This window comes from Rhinopithecus bieti, unplaced genomic scaffold (assembly GCF_001698545.2).
Source record: "Rhinopithecus bieti isolate Rb0 unplaced genomic scaffold, ASM169854v2 scaffold_9693, whole genome shotgun sequence".
Taxonomy (NCBI): domain Eukaryota; kingdom Metazoa; phylum Chordata; class Mammalia; order Primates; family Cercopithecidae; genus Rhinopithecus; species Rhinopithecus bieti.
Window position 1 is genome coordinate 578,757 of NW_016806178.1, and position 13,476 is coordinate 592,232.

At 44.4% G+C, this 13,476-nt stretch overlaps 1 protein-coding gene across 1 annotated transcript in view; it reads right to left on the bottom strand.

Annotated features, from left to right (window-relative positions):
* The window catches only part of EDC3 (enhancer of mRNA decapping 3), a 63,524-nt gene that overhangs the window by 7,908 nt on the left and 42,140 nt on the right, over positions 1-13,476 (bottom strand). The window contains exon 5 of the mRNA XM_017874941.1: positions 2,238-2,391. Within this exon, the coding sequence (XP_017730430.1) occupies positions 2,238-2,391 (154 nt within the window). The remainder of the gene's footprint in view (positions 1-2,237; positions 2,392-13,476) is intronic.

Sequence of the window (13,476 nt, forward strand, 5' to 3'; positions counted from 1 at the left end):
CTTTTCACACCTTCTCACATGATCTCATCTACTCTTACACCATCTACAAGCTGACAACTCTCAAATCTCTAGCATCAGCTCAGACCCTTTTCTGAACTTTAGATCTTTTTTTTTTTTTCTGAGATGGAGTCTTGCTCTTGTTGCCCAGGCTGGAGTGCAGTGGTGTGATCTCGGCTCACTGCAACCTTCTCCTCCCAGGTTCAAGCAATTCTCCTGCCTCAGCCTCCTTAGTAGCTAGGACTATAGGCACCTGCCACCACGCCTAGCTAATTTTTATATTTTTAGTAGAGACAGCGTTTCACCATGTTGGCCAGGCTGGTTTTGAACTCCTGACCTCAAGTGATCTGCCCACCTTGGCCTCCCGAAGTGCAGGGATTACAGGTGTGAGCCACCACGCCTGGCCTAAATTTCAGATCCTTATAGCTAAGAGACTATTTGGATATCTTACGGGTATTCCAAACTCAAACACATCCAAAACAAAACCCACCATCTCTCTCAAACCTGCTCTTCTTCCCATGTTTCCTATCACAGTGAATGTGTACCATCATCCAATCAGATGTCCAGGCTAGAAAGCTTGAAGTTCACTGATTTCTGACACTATACTTTCCATCACCTCTAAAATCCATTCAACTACCTTGCCCTGCTGAATTTACCTTAACAACAACAACAACAAACCCTCATCTGTCCACTTCTCTTTCTTTTTTTAAGAGACGAGGTCATATAAAAAAAAAAAAAAGAGAGAGAGAAAGAGAGACAGACAAGGTCTCACTATGTTGCCCAGGCTGGCCTCAAATTCCTGGGCTCAAGCAATCCTCCCACCCCAGCCTCTGGAGTAGCTGGGATATAGGCATGCATCACCAAACCTATTTGTACACTTTTCTGATCCCTGCTTCCCTAGTTGGGCCACCATCATTTGGGCCCTGGCTCAGTTTTCTAAGTGTTGCAGTTTTCTACCTGATCTCACTGCCTTCAGTCTTGCCTCCACTGAATCTACTGTCGTCATTGTAGCTAAAAATCATCTTTTTAAAACACAAGACTAACCATGTCATAGCTCTATTGAAATTTCTTCAGCAGCTCCCTATCACTCAGCTATACTGAGGCCCTACTTTCCAGCGACAGAGTGACTTACAGATTGCCAACAATTCCATGGTCTCTCGATTCTCTCTGCCCTTGGCACATGCTACTCCCTGTACTTAGAATACCTTCTTCTTGGCCAGATGCGATGGCTCACACTTGTAATTCCAGCACTTTGGGAGGCAGAGGCGCGCAGATTACCTGAGGCCAAAAGTTTGGGACCAGCCTGGACAACATGGCGAAACCCTGTCTCTATCAAAAACAAAAAATTTAGCCGTGCATGGTGGCACATGCCTGCAGTCTCAGCTACTTAAGGCTGAGGTGGGAGAATTGACCAAACTCGGGAGGTGGAAGTTGCAGTGAGCTGAGATTGTGCCACTGTGCTCCAGCCTGGGTGACAGAGTGAGAACCTATCTCAACAAAAAAAAAGAATGTCTTCCTCTTTCTTGCTTGCCCCTGCTAATCACCCCTTGTTCATCAGGGCTCAGCTTGGATGCCACTGCTCCAGAAGGTTGACTGGTTTCTCCAGCCTGCGGCAATAATATGGCTTCCTGGAGAATTTTGTTTCCTCTATCACAGCACTAGACTTTCTAGAGACCTCACTGGGCTACTGGAGGAAAGGTGCAGTATTTTATTCTTCGTGTCCCCAGTGTCTAGCAGAAGGTCTGGCACCTGGTATCAGTCTGTCCACAAATAAGGCACTGCCCTTGATATATGAGCATAAGGGGCAGGTGGGAAGGTGCCAAACTCCAGCTCCCCTACTCAGTTGTCAGTGTGGTTCTGGAAGCTCTCAGATATGGAGACTGATTTGCATCCCAGCCACGTAAAGTAAATGATGAGTGCCAAAGGCCAGGTCTCCGAAGGTTCCTAGAAGGAAGGCTTCTGATAGTTAGCAGGAGTCTCAGGCCAGATGGCGGCTATCAGGAAACAGAGGGTCAAAAGGCAGTTTGCCAGAAGAAGAATGAGGACGTCTAGGAGATGGGTCTGAGGAGGGGCAAAGAAACCTCACAGCATCCAGGAAAGTGACTTCAGAGAGATACTCCCATCAGATGGGCAGAAAACTGCCTAATGAACTCGTCTGTGTGTATGGGAGGCACTGTGGTGGTGGCCAAGCAGAGCATCCTCACTCCACATTGAGTCCCTGCCAGTTTACAGGCATTTACCTGTTGGGTCCTCCGAGGAGGGTCAGTGCCATCTGACTGGCACACACACCTGTCATCTCCAGTCTCCGCTCCAGGGTCAGCCCATGCTTCTCAGCCACAGACAACAGCTTTTTATGTAGCTCATAGGAAACACTTGGGACAACCAGGCCAGAATCTGCAGTTCAAAGGGAGAAGAGAAAGGTAAAGTGACTACAGAAACCAGGTCCAAACTGGGTATACTCTATCCAAGATTCTGCAAATGCCAACATTTTACCATGGACCACCCTCTGGCCCATCCTCTTCATCTTCCGGGACTAAGGCACACTCTGAGTAGTGAATGGTGAACCAAGTAACAACTTGTTCCAGGTCACCACAGAGTGGGGACAAACTTAAGCTCCCTTAGCAGTTTAGCTTTAGATGACGAAGGCCAAATCTACCAGGATATATTTAGTGCTATCGAGACCAGCACACAGCCAGTAATAGCATATTCAGGCACAAGAGAAGAGAACATGATTTTCCCAAAGTGGGGGAAATGCCATCTTGGGCAGCAGGGTTTCCTCACAAGCAGGCGCCTTGTCCTTCCTGAGAAGTGGAACAGACACAGACACTAGCTAACCCTGATGGCCCTCTGGTCCCTGCTGTTCAACTGTAGGGCAGGACTTGTTCCATCTGCTTCCCTCTTCTTCTTCCTTCTCTCTTCTATTTACCCTTCCTCTTTGATTAAGAAACTCAGCTAGCAAAGTTGTTTTCTCAAATAATTTGTCATTTTCTCCCCATCTGAATTGGGTGTAACCCAATACTCACAAAACAGGGAGGGAGTACAAGTTAAGTAAGCTATGGCTGACTTTAAGCTACTTTCACCATTAAAAAAGGGCAACTTTTACAAAAGTTGGGGAGAATTAGTCACTGAAAGTACACTATGGAAAATACTTGGCTTTTCAAGGCTCAAAGCCAATATCTACAGCAGCTGATGTATGTGAATAAGTCCATAATATTATTATATGCACCAGTGTCAACATACTAGGAAAGAAACAGCAAACCCAAAAATTGTGATCTGCAATGGACAGCTCTTACCTTGACAACCAAGGTATTGCTCCCTCCAAGAAGCCAATGCTGTCTTTTTTTTTTTTTTTTTGAGACGGAGTCTCGCTCTGTCGCCCAAGCTGGAGTGCAGTGGCCGGATCTCAGCTCACTGCAAGCTCCACCTCCCGGGTTCACGCCATTCTCCTGCCTCAGCCTCCCGAGTAGCTGGGACTACAGGTGCCCGCCACGTCGCCCGGCTAGTTTTTTGTGCTTTTAGTAGAGATGGGGTTTCACCGTGTTAGCCAGGATGGTCTCGATCTCCTGACCTCGTGATCCGCCCACCTCGGCCTCCCAAAGTGCTAGGATTACAGGCTTGAGCCACCGCGCCCGGCCAATGCTGTCTTACAAATGCCAAAGCCACTGGGCTGAGCAGCAGACCCTTTCCCAAAGAGCCCCATTTGGCTTCACTGGCCAATGGACCAACAAATGCAGATTCTAATTAGCAGGTCATTGTGGGACTGCACGTTGCTAGCTTTGTCCAGCTAGATCAGATACCTTTTTAGATCCTGTGTCCTCAATTATACGGGACTGTCAACTGCCTGAGATAAGGAAATTAATCTTTTACTTCTTCAGCCTTCACCTTCTCAACTTGTTCCATGTACACTTATCAACAAAGCTGAGTTCTTATCAGGTACTCAGACATACAAATGATGCAAAACTAGTGCCATTTCTGGTCTGGTCTAACTCTAAGGTAGAAGAGTTAGGGAATAAAAGTTAATAAATTTTTCAGTACATTTATCTCATTGCATCGTTACAGAGTCCTGTCTAGAAAAATCTGTTTTCTTCACTGGTCATGTCAGGAGAAATCTCTTGAGGTTCTATCAGGTCCAGTCCTACCTGCATAGATTCTTAAAACCACACAGAATGAGGCTATAGCTTCATGTTTTAGCAACAGGAAACCAAGCACAAAGACTGAACCTATAGGACCCAGGTCTGTATCCTCTCAGGGAAGGCAGAATAATAATGTCATGTCGTGTGTGAAATTGTTTTGGGTATTGATTTTTCTAGTCAGATTGAGTCTAGTAAGAGAAAGGCCAGGTTTTGACTTATGATTAGGTTTTGGTAGGGAATTATTCGGTGAATTGTAGTGGGAAAATATCCTAATATGTTAGAGAATTTGAACATGTGTGATGGGGTGTTTATGTAATGATGATGATAAAAAATGTCTAACATATCAAATAAACACTATTCTGTTGGCTAACTGAGCCCTCTACCTGTCCAAATCCTATTCCTGGCCTAGAGAGAGGCAACAAACAGTGCCATTAGGAGCACTGAGTCTCTCCTCTCACCTCTTTCTGAAATGTCAGTCATTGGTATCTCAGGTGCCAGTGCTGGAGGCTGCAGCCTGACCTTGCATGTCAACAGCTGATTAAAACAGCCATTTTTATGGCCTGCTTCAGACACGCACATATTATCAGAACTAATTAGGCTGAACAATTTTCAAAAGTCCTAAGCCACTAACAACTCAAACCTATCAGACAAGTCACGCACCTGACTACTTCAAACACCCTCTTTACCTGCAGAGTCACGCAAGGCAGAGCTTTCACTCGTCTATGCATTCCTTCACCTATTTATCAGAACTCTTTCTGTTAGATTTGAAATGGGTCAGGGTAGTGAGTCTTGGGCCTGCTACTCCACAAATCAAGCATTCTTTCTGGGTCTGGCTCTTGTGCTATGTGTACAGGCAGGCAGCCCCTCCCCTGCCCCCTCATTCTGAAGGCTCTCTGGGAGCAGGCAGAAGCATTTTCTGCTAGCTGTCCCCTCACAGTCTATAAGAGTACAAAACTTAAGTACAGGAGAGGACAAAAAATGGTACAGGAGAGGAGACACTGGCTGGCTAGATGCTGCTGCTGGAAGCTGTGAGTCGCTTACCATCTCCTCACTTATCTGTGTTGGGGGAAGGGGCACTGTTGGTGAATCAGCATATTTTTGCAGCCTAGAGAAAGACAAAGCCAGGAGCCTTTCTGCTCAGAGTCTGGCAGTTACAAGGTCTAGAACTCTACTCTGACTTTCCTCTGAAAGGAACATACAAACACCACAAAATGTTCCTTTTAAACGTTTATCCACATAAGTCCAACGAGTTGGACTGGCTTATCAGAAACAGACCAAGGGAATAAAATAAATTCCAAAGGAAAGGAACCAAGAACATAGCGTGTAAATTGCAAACAACAACACTGCTACTGCCAAACCCTGAACATGGGCCAAGTCTAATTATGTTTGAGTTGGAAGGTAGATCTTTATTGTTCAGGATTCAAGGCAGTAAAATCAGTTGGTAAGGTTTCTTTGAGCATTAATATGCATTTTATAGCTGCTGGTGAAACAAGAAAGGGAGAGATAATTATAACCTGTTCGTGACAAGCAGGGAACTTCTTAGGATCTGATTGACCTTAGGGTATCAAGGAAGACAACAAGTACACTCAGTACAGGCCAGGAAAGAAAACTCCTCCTTGTACACCTGCTTTCCACTGCAAGAGGCTGAAGCTGTCTCTTCGGACCATGGAACGCAGTGGTCCAGCATGCACGTGCCGGCTGCAGTCTGCCCCTTGTCAGGTCATCACTTTGGCACTGCTCATTCCAGCACACAGCATTTCAGGCCTTTCCCTCCCTTATGGACACATATGCATGTCCCCACTCCCCCCTACACAGACACCCTTCAGTACCATGTCCAAGGTTCCTATCTCCTTCAGACCTGCCCAGTCTTTCTGTTGTGTAACAAGGCTCCCACAACAAAGTGTTATCTCAGATCTAAGTCAATCCTCTCACTGATTGGCCCTTTAATTGGAAAGGCTGCATATGTCCCAAGTCTTATCAATAAGGAACACAGCTCATTTACAGGCATGGGATTTCTCTAGGACTATGACTTCTGATTCTATTCTGTGGCAGTCACAAAACTGAGTGCTGATGTCACACTGGTTCCTTTAGGGATATAAATCCACTGGTAAATTTACACCCCCTGACCAGCAATGTACAGACAGTCCCTGGAGATCTACACTAAAGCTACCACAAACTAGTAGTAATGCAATTTAGTGTCAAGTGTTCTCTGAAGGAAGGATTTGTTATAAGAAACCTAACTACACATTCACAATACTCTTTATTATGACCCACAAGACCTGCTGTGATCTGGCAACCTTTACCAGGTACCCAAGCTGCACCCCAGACACCTTGGCCACCTTCTGGTTCCTAAATTCTCCAAGTTCCTTCTGGCCTCAAGAGACAGTTCCTTTCACATGCTTTCTCTATCCCAGCACTTTATTCTCTCTTCTGGGGCTCTATTCTCTCTTCCAATGCTATCCCTACACAGCGGGCTCCTCACCTGTCAGGTGTCAGCACGCTGCTTACTTCCCTTCATTGTATTCAATACATCTGACTCCACTCTTAAGTGGGAGTTGAACAATGCGAACACATGGACACAGGGAGGGGAACATCACACACTGGGGCCTGTCGGGGGGTGGGGAAGGGATAGCATTAAGAGAAATACCTAATGTAGATGACAGGTTGATGGGAGCAGCAAACCACCCATGGCATGTGTGTATACCTATGTAACAAGCCTGCACATTCTGCACATGTATCTCAGAACTTACAGTATATATATATATATAAAAATACATCTGACTCTTTCCCCACCTCTTCCCTTCCCCACTTACAACTAGACCACCCCCGTGTCCACACTGGACCTCATTCCTTCATACTGGAAAAAGCTTTGAACTTTAAGAGGCAAAGAACTGCTCAACAAGAAACTCACTAATTATGAAGGGAAAAATTCTCTTTATGAGGAAGAAATCTGGTGGTCAACACCTTACCAAGTGGTCAAACAGCCCCAGTGATGGGACAATGAGATACAATGTACTCCCTGATGTGACGTCTTGAGAAAGACACAGCCCTACCAAAATCCTAGAAAACATGTTTAACATGAATCAGATAAAAGGGAAACAAACAATACATCAAAACGACGAGACATTCTGCAAATCAACTGGCCTAGATTCTTCACTAATATCAATGTCACAAAGGACAACAAAAGTTGCAGGAACTGTTCTAGTTTAAAGGAAACAGAAGAGATATGACAGCTGGATGTAGTGTGCAATGGATGATTAAAAATACAGCTATAAAGGATATTACTGGGATAATTGGAAAGTTCTGCATACAGAGTATATTAGATAATACTTTTGTAATAATTTAAATTTTGCTGAGAGCAATCTTGTAGTGTGGTTGTGTAGAGCAATATATATATATCACACTGAATTTATGTGCTGTGGAAGTATTTAGGGATGAAATCTAATGATGAGTACAACTAAATCTCAAATGGTTCAGAAATATGTGTGTGCTCATATGTATTTATTTTATATAAAACAAATGTGTCAAAATGTTAACTGGTGAATTTAAATGAGGGGTATAGGGTTGTTCGGTTGTTCATTATACTATTCTAGTAATTTTTCTGTAAGCTTGAAATACTACTGAGGATAAAGAAAAATCTGTTGCCAAGGCTGCTAGAGAACACAGTGTCTGCATATTAAATTAGAAAAAATGACCTCCCTAGTCCTTTCCAGACTTTTTTTTTTTTTTTTTAAAGACACAGTCTCTTTCTGTCACCCAGGCTGGAGTGCAGTGGTGCCATCTTGGTTTACTGCAACCTCCATCTCCTGGGTTCAAGTGATTCTCCTGCCTCAACCTCCCAAGTAGCTGGGACTACAGGCATGTGCCACAACGGATAGCTAATTTTTATATTTTTAGTAGAGACAGGGTTTCACCATGTTGGTCAGGCTGGTCTCAAACTCCTGACCTCAAGTGAGCTGTCTGCCTCAGCCTGATGGCTGAATTTCAAGAGGATGGTATAAACATAGACATCAAACTTCTTTCTCACTCTGTTTAGGCACCTGTGGCTCTGGAATGGCAAGAGGGCATATATTAGCAAAGCAGTCACATTAGCAGGGACCAGTGCATTTCTGGAATGACCAATGGGCAGTTTCATAAAAACTCAGATGTCAGGCTGTAATGCACTAGGCTCCAGATACTCTAGCCCTTGGTTTGAGCTTAAACTCTTGGAAAACATGTAAGAAGCACAATGGTTCATTACTGGGCTAGGAGTCCAGCCAAAACACCTATCTTAACAGTACTGCTCTAAAACCTCATGAGATCACCAATGACCACAACCAAGGCCTTCAAGTCTATGACAACCATCCACCCGATTACCCAGGCCCAGGAACTCTGAAGGATTCCAAGGTAAAGAAAAGGACTGATAAATTCTTCCACTTCTGGCACTGAAAGATCTGCTAGAGCCTGAGGTTCCCCAACTCAACCAAGTCACTGTTAAGTAAGTCTGCCTGCCGGAGACACAAATTCAGAAACTAGGCTCATTAGCTCTGTTCAGTGAAAAGTTGTGACACTTCATAGAGGAGCACAGGTTTATCCAGTGCAGGTGTTCTGTCCAGAACACCACCCAGAATTTATTTCCTGATGTCCCCCAGTGGCTCTCCCTCAGAATGACATCCTTGTGGCACCTGATCTAATCCATACACATACACTCGGGGAATGAAGTTGGGGAGGGGGTTATGGGGAGACAAGGCAGGACCCTGCATGGGTTGGGTCTATGGGTGAGAAGGCAATGAGATGTTGACCAGCTCCATGGTGGCAGACACTTGATTCTCTCAATGGAAAGAATTCTCTGCAAGAATACAACAGCTGCCAAAGGAGACCTCATTATCTCCAGGGTCAAATTCTTCAGTGGCACTTCTAAACTCCAAGATTTATTTCTTCCTGAATTTCTTTTGAACACACATGCAAAAAAATCAAAACAGATTTCTTGACTACCCATTTTGAGGAGATAAAACACTGTTGGTCTTGAAAGCCTTAGACTACTTCTAGAGGGACTCTTGGTGACAAGAAGCAGAGGAAGGCAGCTACGGCTCAGAGGCAGGAATGGAATGCCAGCTGTGAAAGAGACAACTGCTAGCCTGGAATTTTCTGAAAGCCAAACTTGTCCTGAGAGCTAGATACATCTCCACTAAGACTCAAAGACTTAGCCATCCAGGGTGAGAAGAGTACAGTCACAAAGCAGCAGGAACAAATCACTTGTGACTTCACCAGCTGCCTCCCTTCCTAGCAGATACCAGAACTGCCTTTTCCAAAAGAAATGAGTATTGGTAAGAGGTGCTCGAGCTCAGACCAGAGCACCTCACTCAAGTTTAACTGGATCCTTTTAAAGACAATAAATAGGAACTCTAGTTCAGGTCATCCTCACATACTTGCTGTTCCCTAAATCTCAGCACACAGTGTGGAGGTGGATCATCCTTCAGGCAAAGCTGCAGAGATGCCTGCACCAAGAGCACCCTACTGCCTCCCATCTGGGCTTTTACATACTTGAGGACAGAAGAGGCGCCGCACAGTAGAAAACAAATGGTGGAGGTTAAAGAAGTCTACCCAAAAGGAAAGGCTCATGAATAGAGGATTTATTACAACAGAGGGAAGGAAGAATTCTAGTCATTTTTTAAAAAAGTTGAGATAGGATCTTGCTAGGTTGCCCAGGCTGGTCTCGAACTCCTGGCCTCAAGCAATCCCCCAACCTGTATCTCCCGAGTTGCTGGGACCACAGGCACATACCATCACACCCTGCTAATTTTTTATTTTTATATTTTGTAGAGACGAGGTCTCATTATGTTGCTTAGGCTGGGCTCAAGCAAGCCAGCCTCCTGCCTCAGTCTCCCAAAGTGTTGGGATTACACGGCAGCCGACTACACTTCTGTTATTAGTATATTTACATATTTGGTTTGGTTATATTCAGAGGCCCTAAGGTGATGAACTATGACTTACCCAGAGTATCTAAAACAGTGTCTGGCACATAGTAGGTATTCTACAAATGTTGATGCTTTGAAATAATCTTCCTGAGGTGGCCTTTGCAAATTCACATTTGAAGTCAAATATTTACTGAATAATAATTACAAATTGGGTATTGTGCTAGCTACTTTTCCACATAATCTCATTTAATCCATAGTATTAGCCCACTTTATAGATAAGGAAACCAGCTTAGTAGCCTCTCTTTGGCTATACAACTTTTAACTTCTTATTAAAGCTCTTAATAACCAATAACTCCCACATCTCCCTATCCCTCATTGTAACAACTCTCGCCTTTGCTTTCTCTGGGCTCAGGCACAAAGCATTGTAGGAGGGGGGAAAAAAGCGGGGGGCGGGGGGCAGGAGGGGGTCACAAAACCATGTAGGCTTGGCCCACTACAAATTCATGCAATCTAATGATAACTTGACTCACTGCCATTCTTCCTGCCTCACAGGTTCAATACCTCCAAATCCTCCTGTTCACTCAACTCTATTTTCAATCATCATAGCCTATCAACTTGCCCTCTGTCGCTTGTCTCAAATCTTTTTGTTCCTTTCCATTCAATGGTCCAAATCCCTAGTATGTAAATTATATCATGAGCATGACTGATCCTGCTCTGGTCTCTTCTCTCCCCTCTCGTTCCACCTAGAATCCTACCACAAGACCAGTCTTCCTAGAAGAGATTTGGTTCATGTCATTTTCCTATCCAAAAGCCTTCAGTTGTTCCCTATGACTACAGGACAAGGATAGCACTGGCACACAAGGCCCTCTGTGCTCTGGTCCAAAGCTGTATTTTAGTTCCTTCCAATCCCCAGCACAAACTCTCTGCCCTGGCCAAGCCAGCTAATGACCAGTCTCCCACACAGCCCTTTACACATACTATTCACCTGCACCTGCCTAGCCTACCCACGAATATCCTCCTCTTTCTCTCTGCCTGGTGAAATCCTGCCCATGTTTCAAGGCTTCCATCATGAAGCCTTCCTTGATGCAACCTACAGGACCTCTCCTGCCTCTCAACACCTAGTGGCACTTAATGTCCACATTTTCACTGGACTCTGGGCATATATGGAATCTTTCCATCTCCTATTACATTTTCGTAACTTAAAGGCAAGCATGTCTTAGAGTCAGTTACATATAATAAACATAATAAACAGTGTTTTGACTGACCCAAACTGTCTTAAAATATTTCCTTTAGAATATCATGAGTGTTAGGCTGGGCACGGTGGCTCATGCCTGTAATCCCAGCACTTTGGGAGGCCAAGGTGGGCAGATCACCTGAGATCAGGAATTCAAGACCAGCCTGGCCAAAATGGTGAAACCTCATCTCTACTAAAAATACAAAAATTTGCCAGGTGTGGTGGTGTGCGCCTGTAATCCCAGCTACATGGGAGGCTAAGGCAGGAGAATCGCTTGAACTCAGGTGGTGGAGTTTGCAGGGAGCTGAGATCGCGCCACTGCACTCCAGCCTGGGTGACAGAGTGAGACTCCGTCTCAAAAAAAAAAAAAAAGATTCTTCTCTGAAGCCTTACCACTTTCCTAAGCAGTATTCTTTGGGGAGTTCTTACCACTGAACATAGAGTGCTCACACACATCTAGTGTTTTATATTTAAACTTAACACATGCACATAGAATCAGTCTTCAAAGAATTTCAAATTACAAGTCTGGATCCAGAAAGACCCTGGCCAATCCAGAGTGTGATCACTGGACACCATTATTTAGCAGGGCAGAGCCAAGCTAGAGAAATGTCTGATGATCCATGACTGCTGGAGACAGAGGCCCTGCCAAAGAACCTGAAAGGACTTTTCAGAGAGAAAAAATTGGGGTTAAACAAAGAGCTACATTTAGTTGCTTCCTGAATGTGTTTTCCCAATCAACAGACCTAAAACAACACTGTTCCCCATCACAACACACACAGCTGGCAAAGAGTACTGCCAAGAGGAGTATGAGCAATTAGTGAATAATAGCTTATGTACTTGGTTGATACCACTTAGCATGAAGTCAATATACAGGGCACCAGCAGCAAGCTGTCAGAATCCTAAATCCCAAGCCATCACCAAATGAGTAATAAACATGTTCTTTTGCTACAGTGGGGATTAGTAGAAAAGTACTTGGTATTCTAGGATATGAATGCCACAAGGCCAGACTGTGGGAGCTCTCCAAGTTACTCCAAGTTACTTCTGTAAACTGATGCTCTATTCCTGAGACAGTGCAGTACTAAAGAAAACACTACAGAGATATCCCTCAACTTAAAATGGGTGTTATCCCAATAAATCCATCGTAAATTGAAAATATCTAAGTTGAAAATGCATTTAATACACCTAACCTACCAAACAAAACACCATAGTTCAGCCTAGCCTACCTTAAACCTGCCCAGACCACTTACATTAGCCTACAGTTGGACAAAATCATCTGGCAAAACAGTACACTGTAGAATACTGGTTGTTTACTCTTATGACTGCATGGCTGACTACTGTGGCTCCTGCTGCTGCCCAGCATTGGAGAATATCATACCTGCATATTGCTAGCTCAGGAAAAGATGTAAGTTCATAATTTGAAATACTGAATAAGTATTGCTTTCACATCATCCTAGAGTCAAAAAATAAGTCTAACCATTGTAAGTTGGGGATCATCTGTAGTCTATTTGCCATTAAACTGTCCTTCTCTTATTTTTGCTCATTTTTTATTCACATTTAGAAGAGAAAAGGAGATGTGATGGGTAAGGTTTTCGTGGTTTTTTTTTTTGAGACAGGGTCTGGCTCTGTCATCCAGGCTGGAGTACAGTGGCATGACTTTGGCTCATTGCAGCCTCAACCTCATGGGCTCAAACGATGCTCCTACCTCAGCCTTCTGAGTAGCTGGGACTATAGACATGTGCCACCGTGCCCAGTTAATGTTTTCTATTTTTTTTGTAGAGACAGGGTCTCACTTTGTTGTCCAAGCTGGTCTTGAACTCCTGAGTTCAAGCAATCCTCCCACCTTGGCCTCCCAAAGTGCTGCAATTACAGGAGTGAGTCACTGCATTTGGCCAATGGAAAAGCCTTTACCAGCCGGGCGCAGTGGCTCACGCCTGTAATCCCAGCACTTTGGGAGGCCAAGGCAGGCAGATAACTTGAGGCCAGGAGTTTGAGACCAGCCTGGCCAACATGGTGAAACTTCATCTCTACTAAAAATACAAAAATTAGCTAGGTATGGTGATCACGGCTACTCAGAAGTCTGAGGCAGAAGAATCGCTTGAACCCGGGAGGTAGAGGTTGCAGTGCGCTGAGAGCTGAGATCATGCCACTACACTCCAGCCTGGATGACAGAGCAAGACTCTTTTTTTTTTTTTTTTTTTTTTAAAAAAAGCCTTGG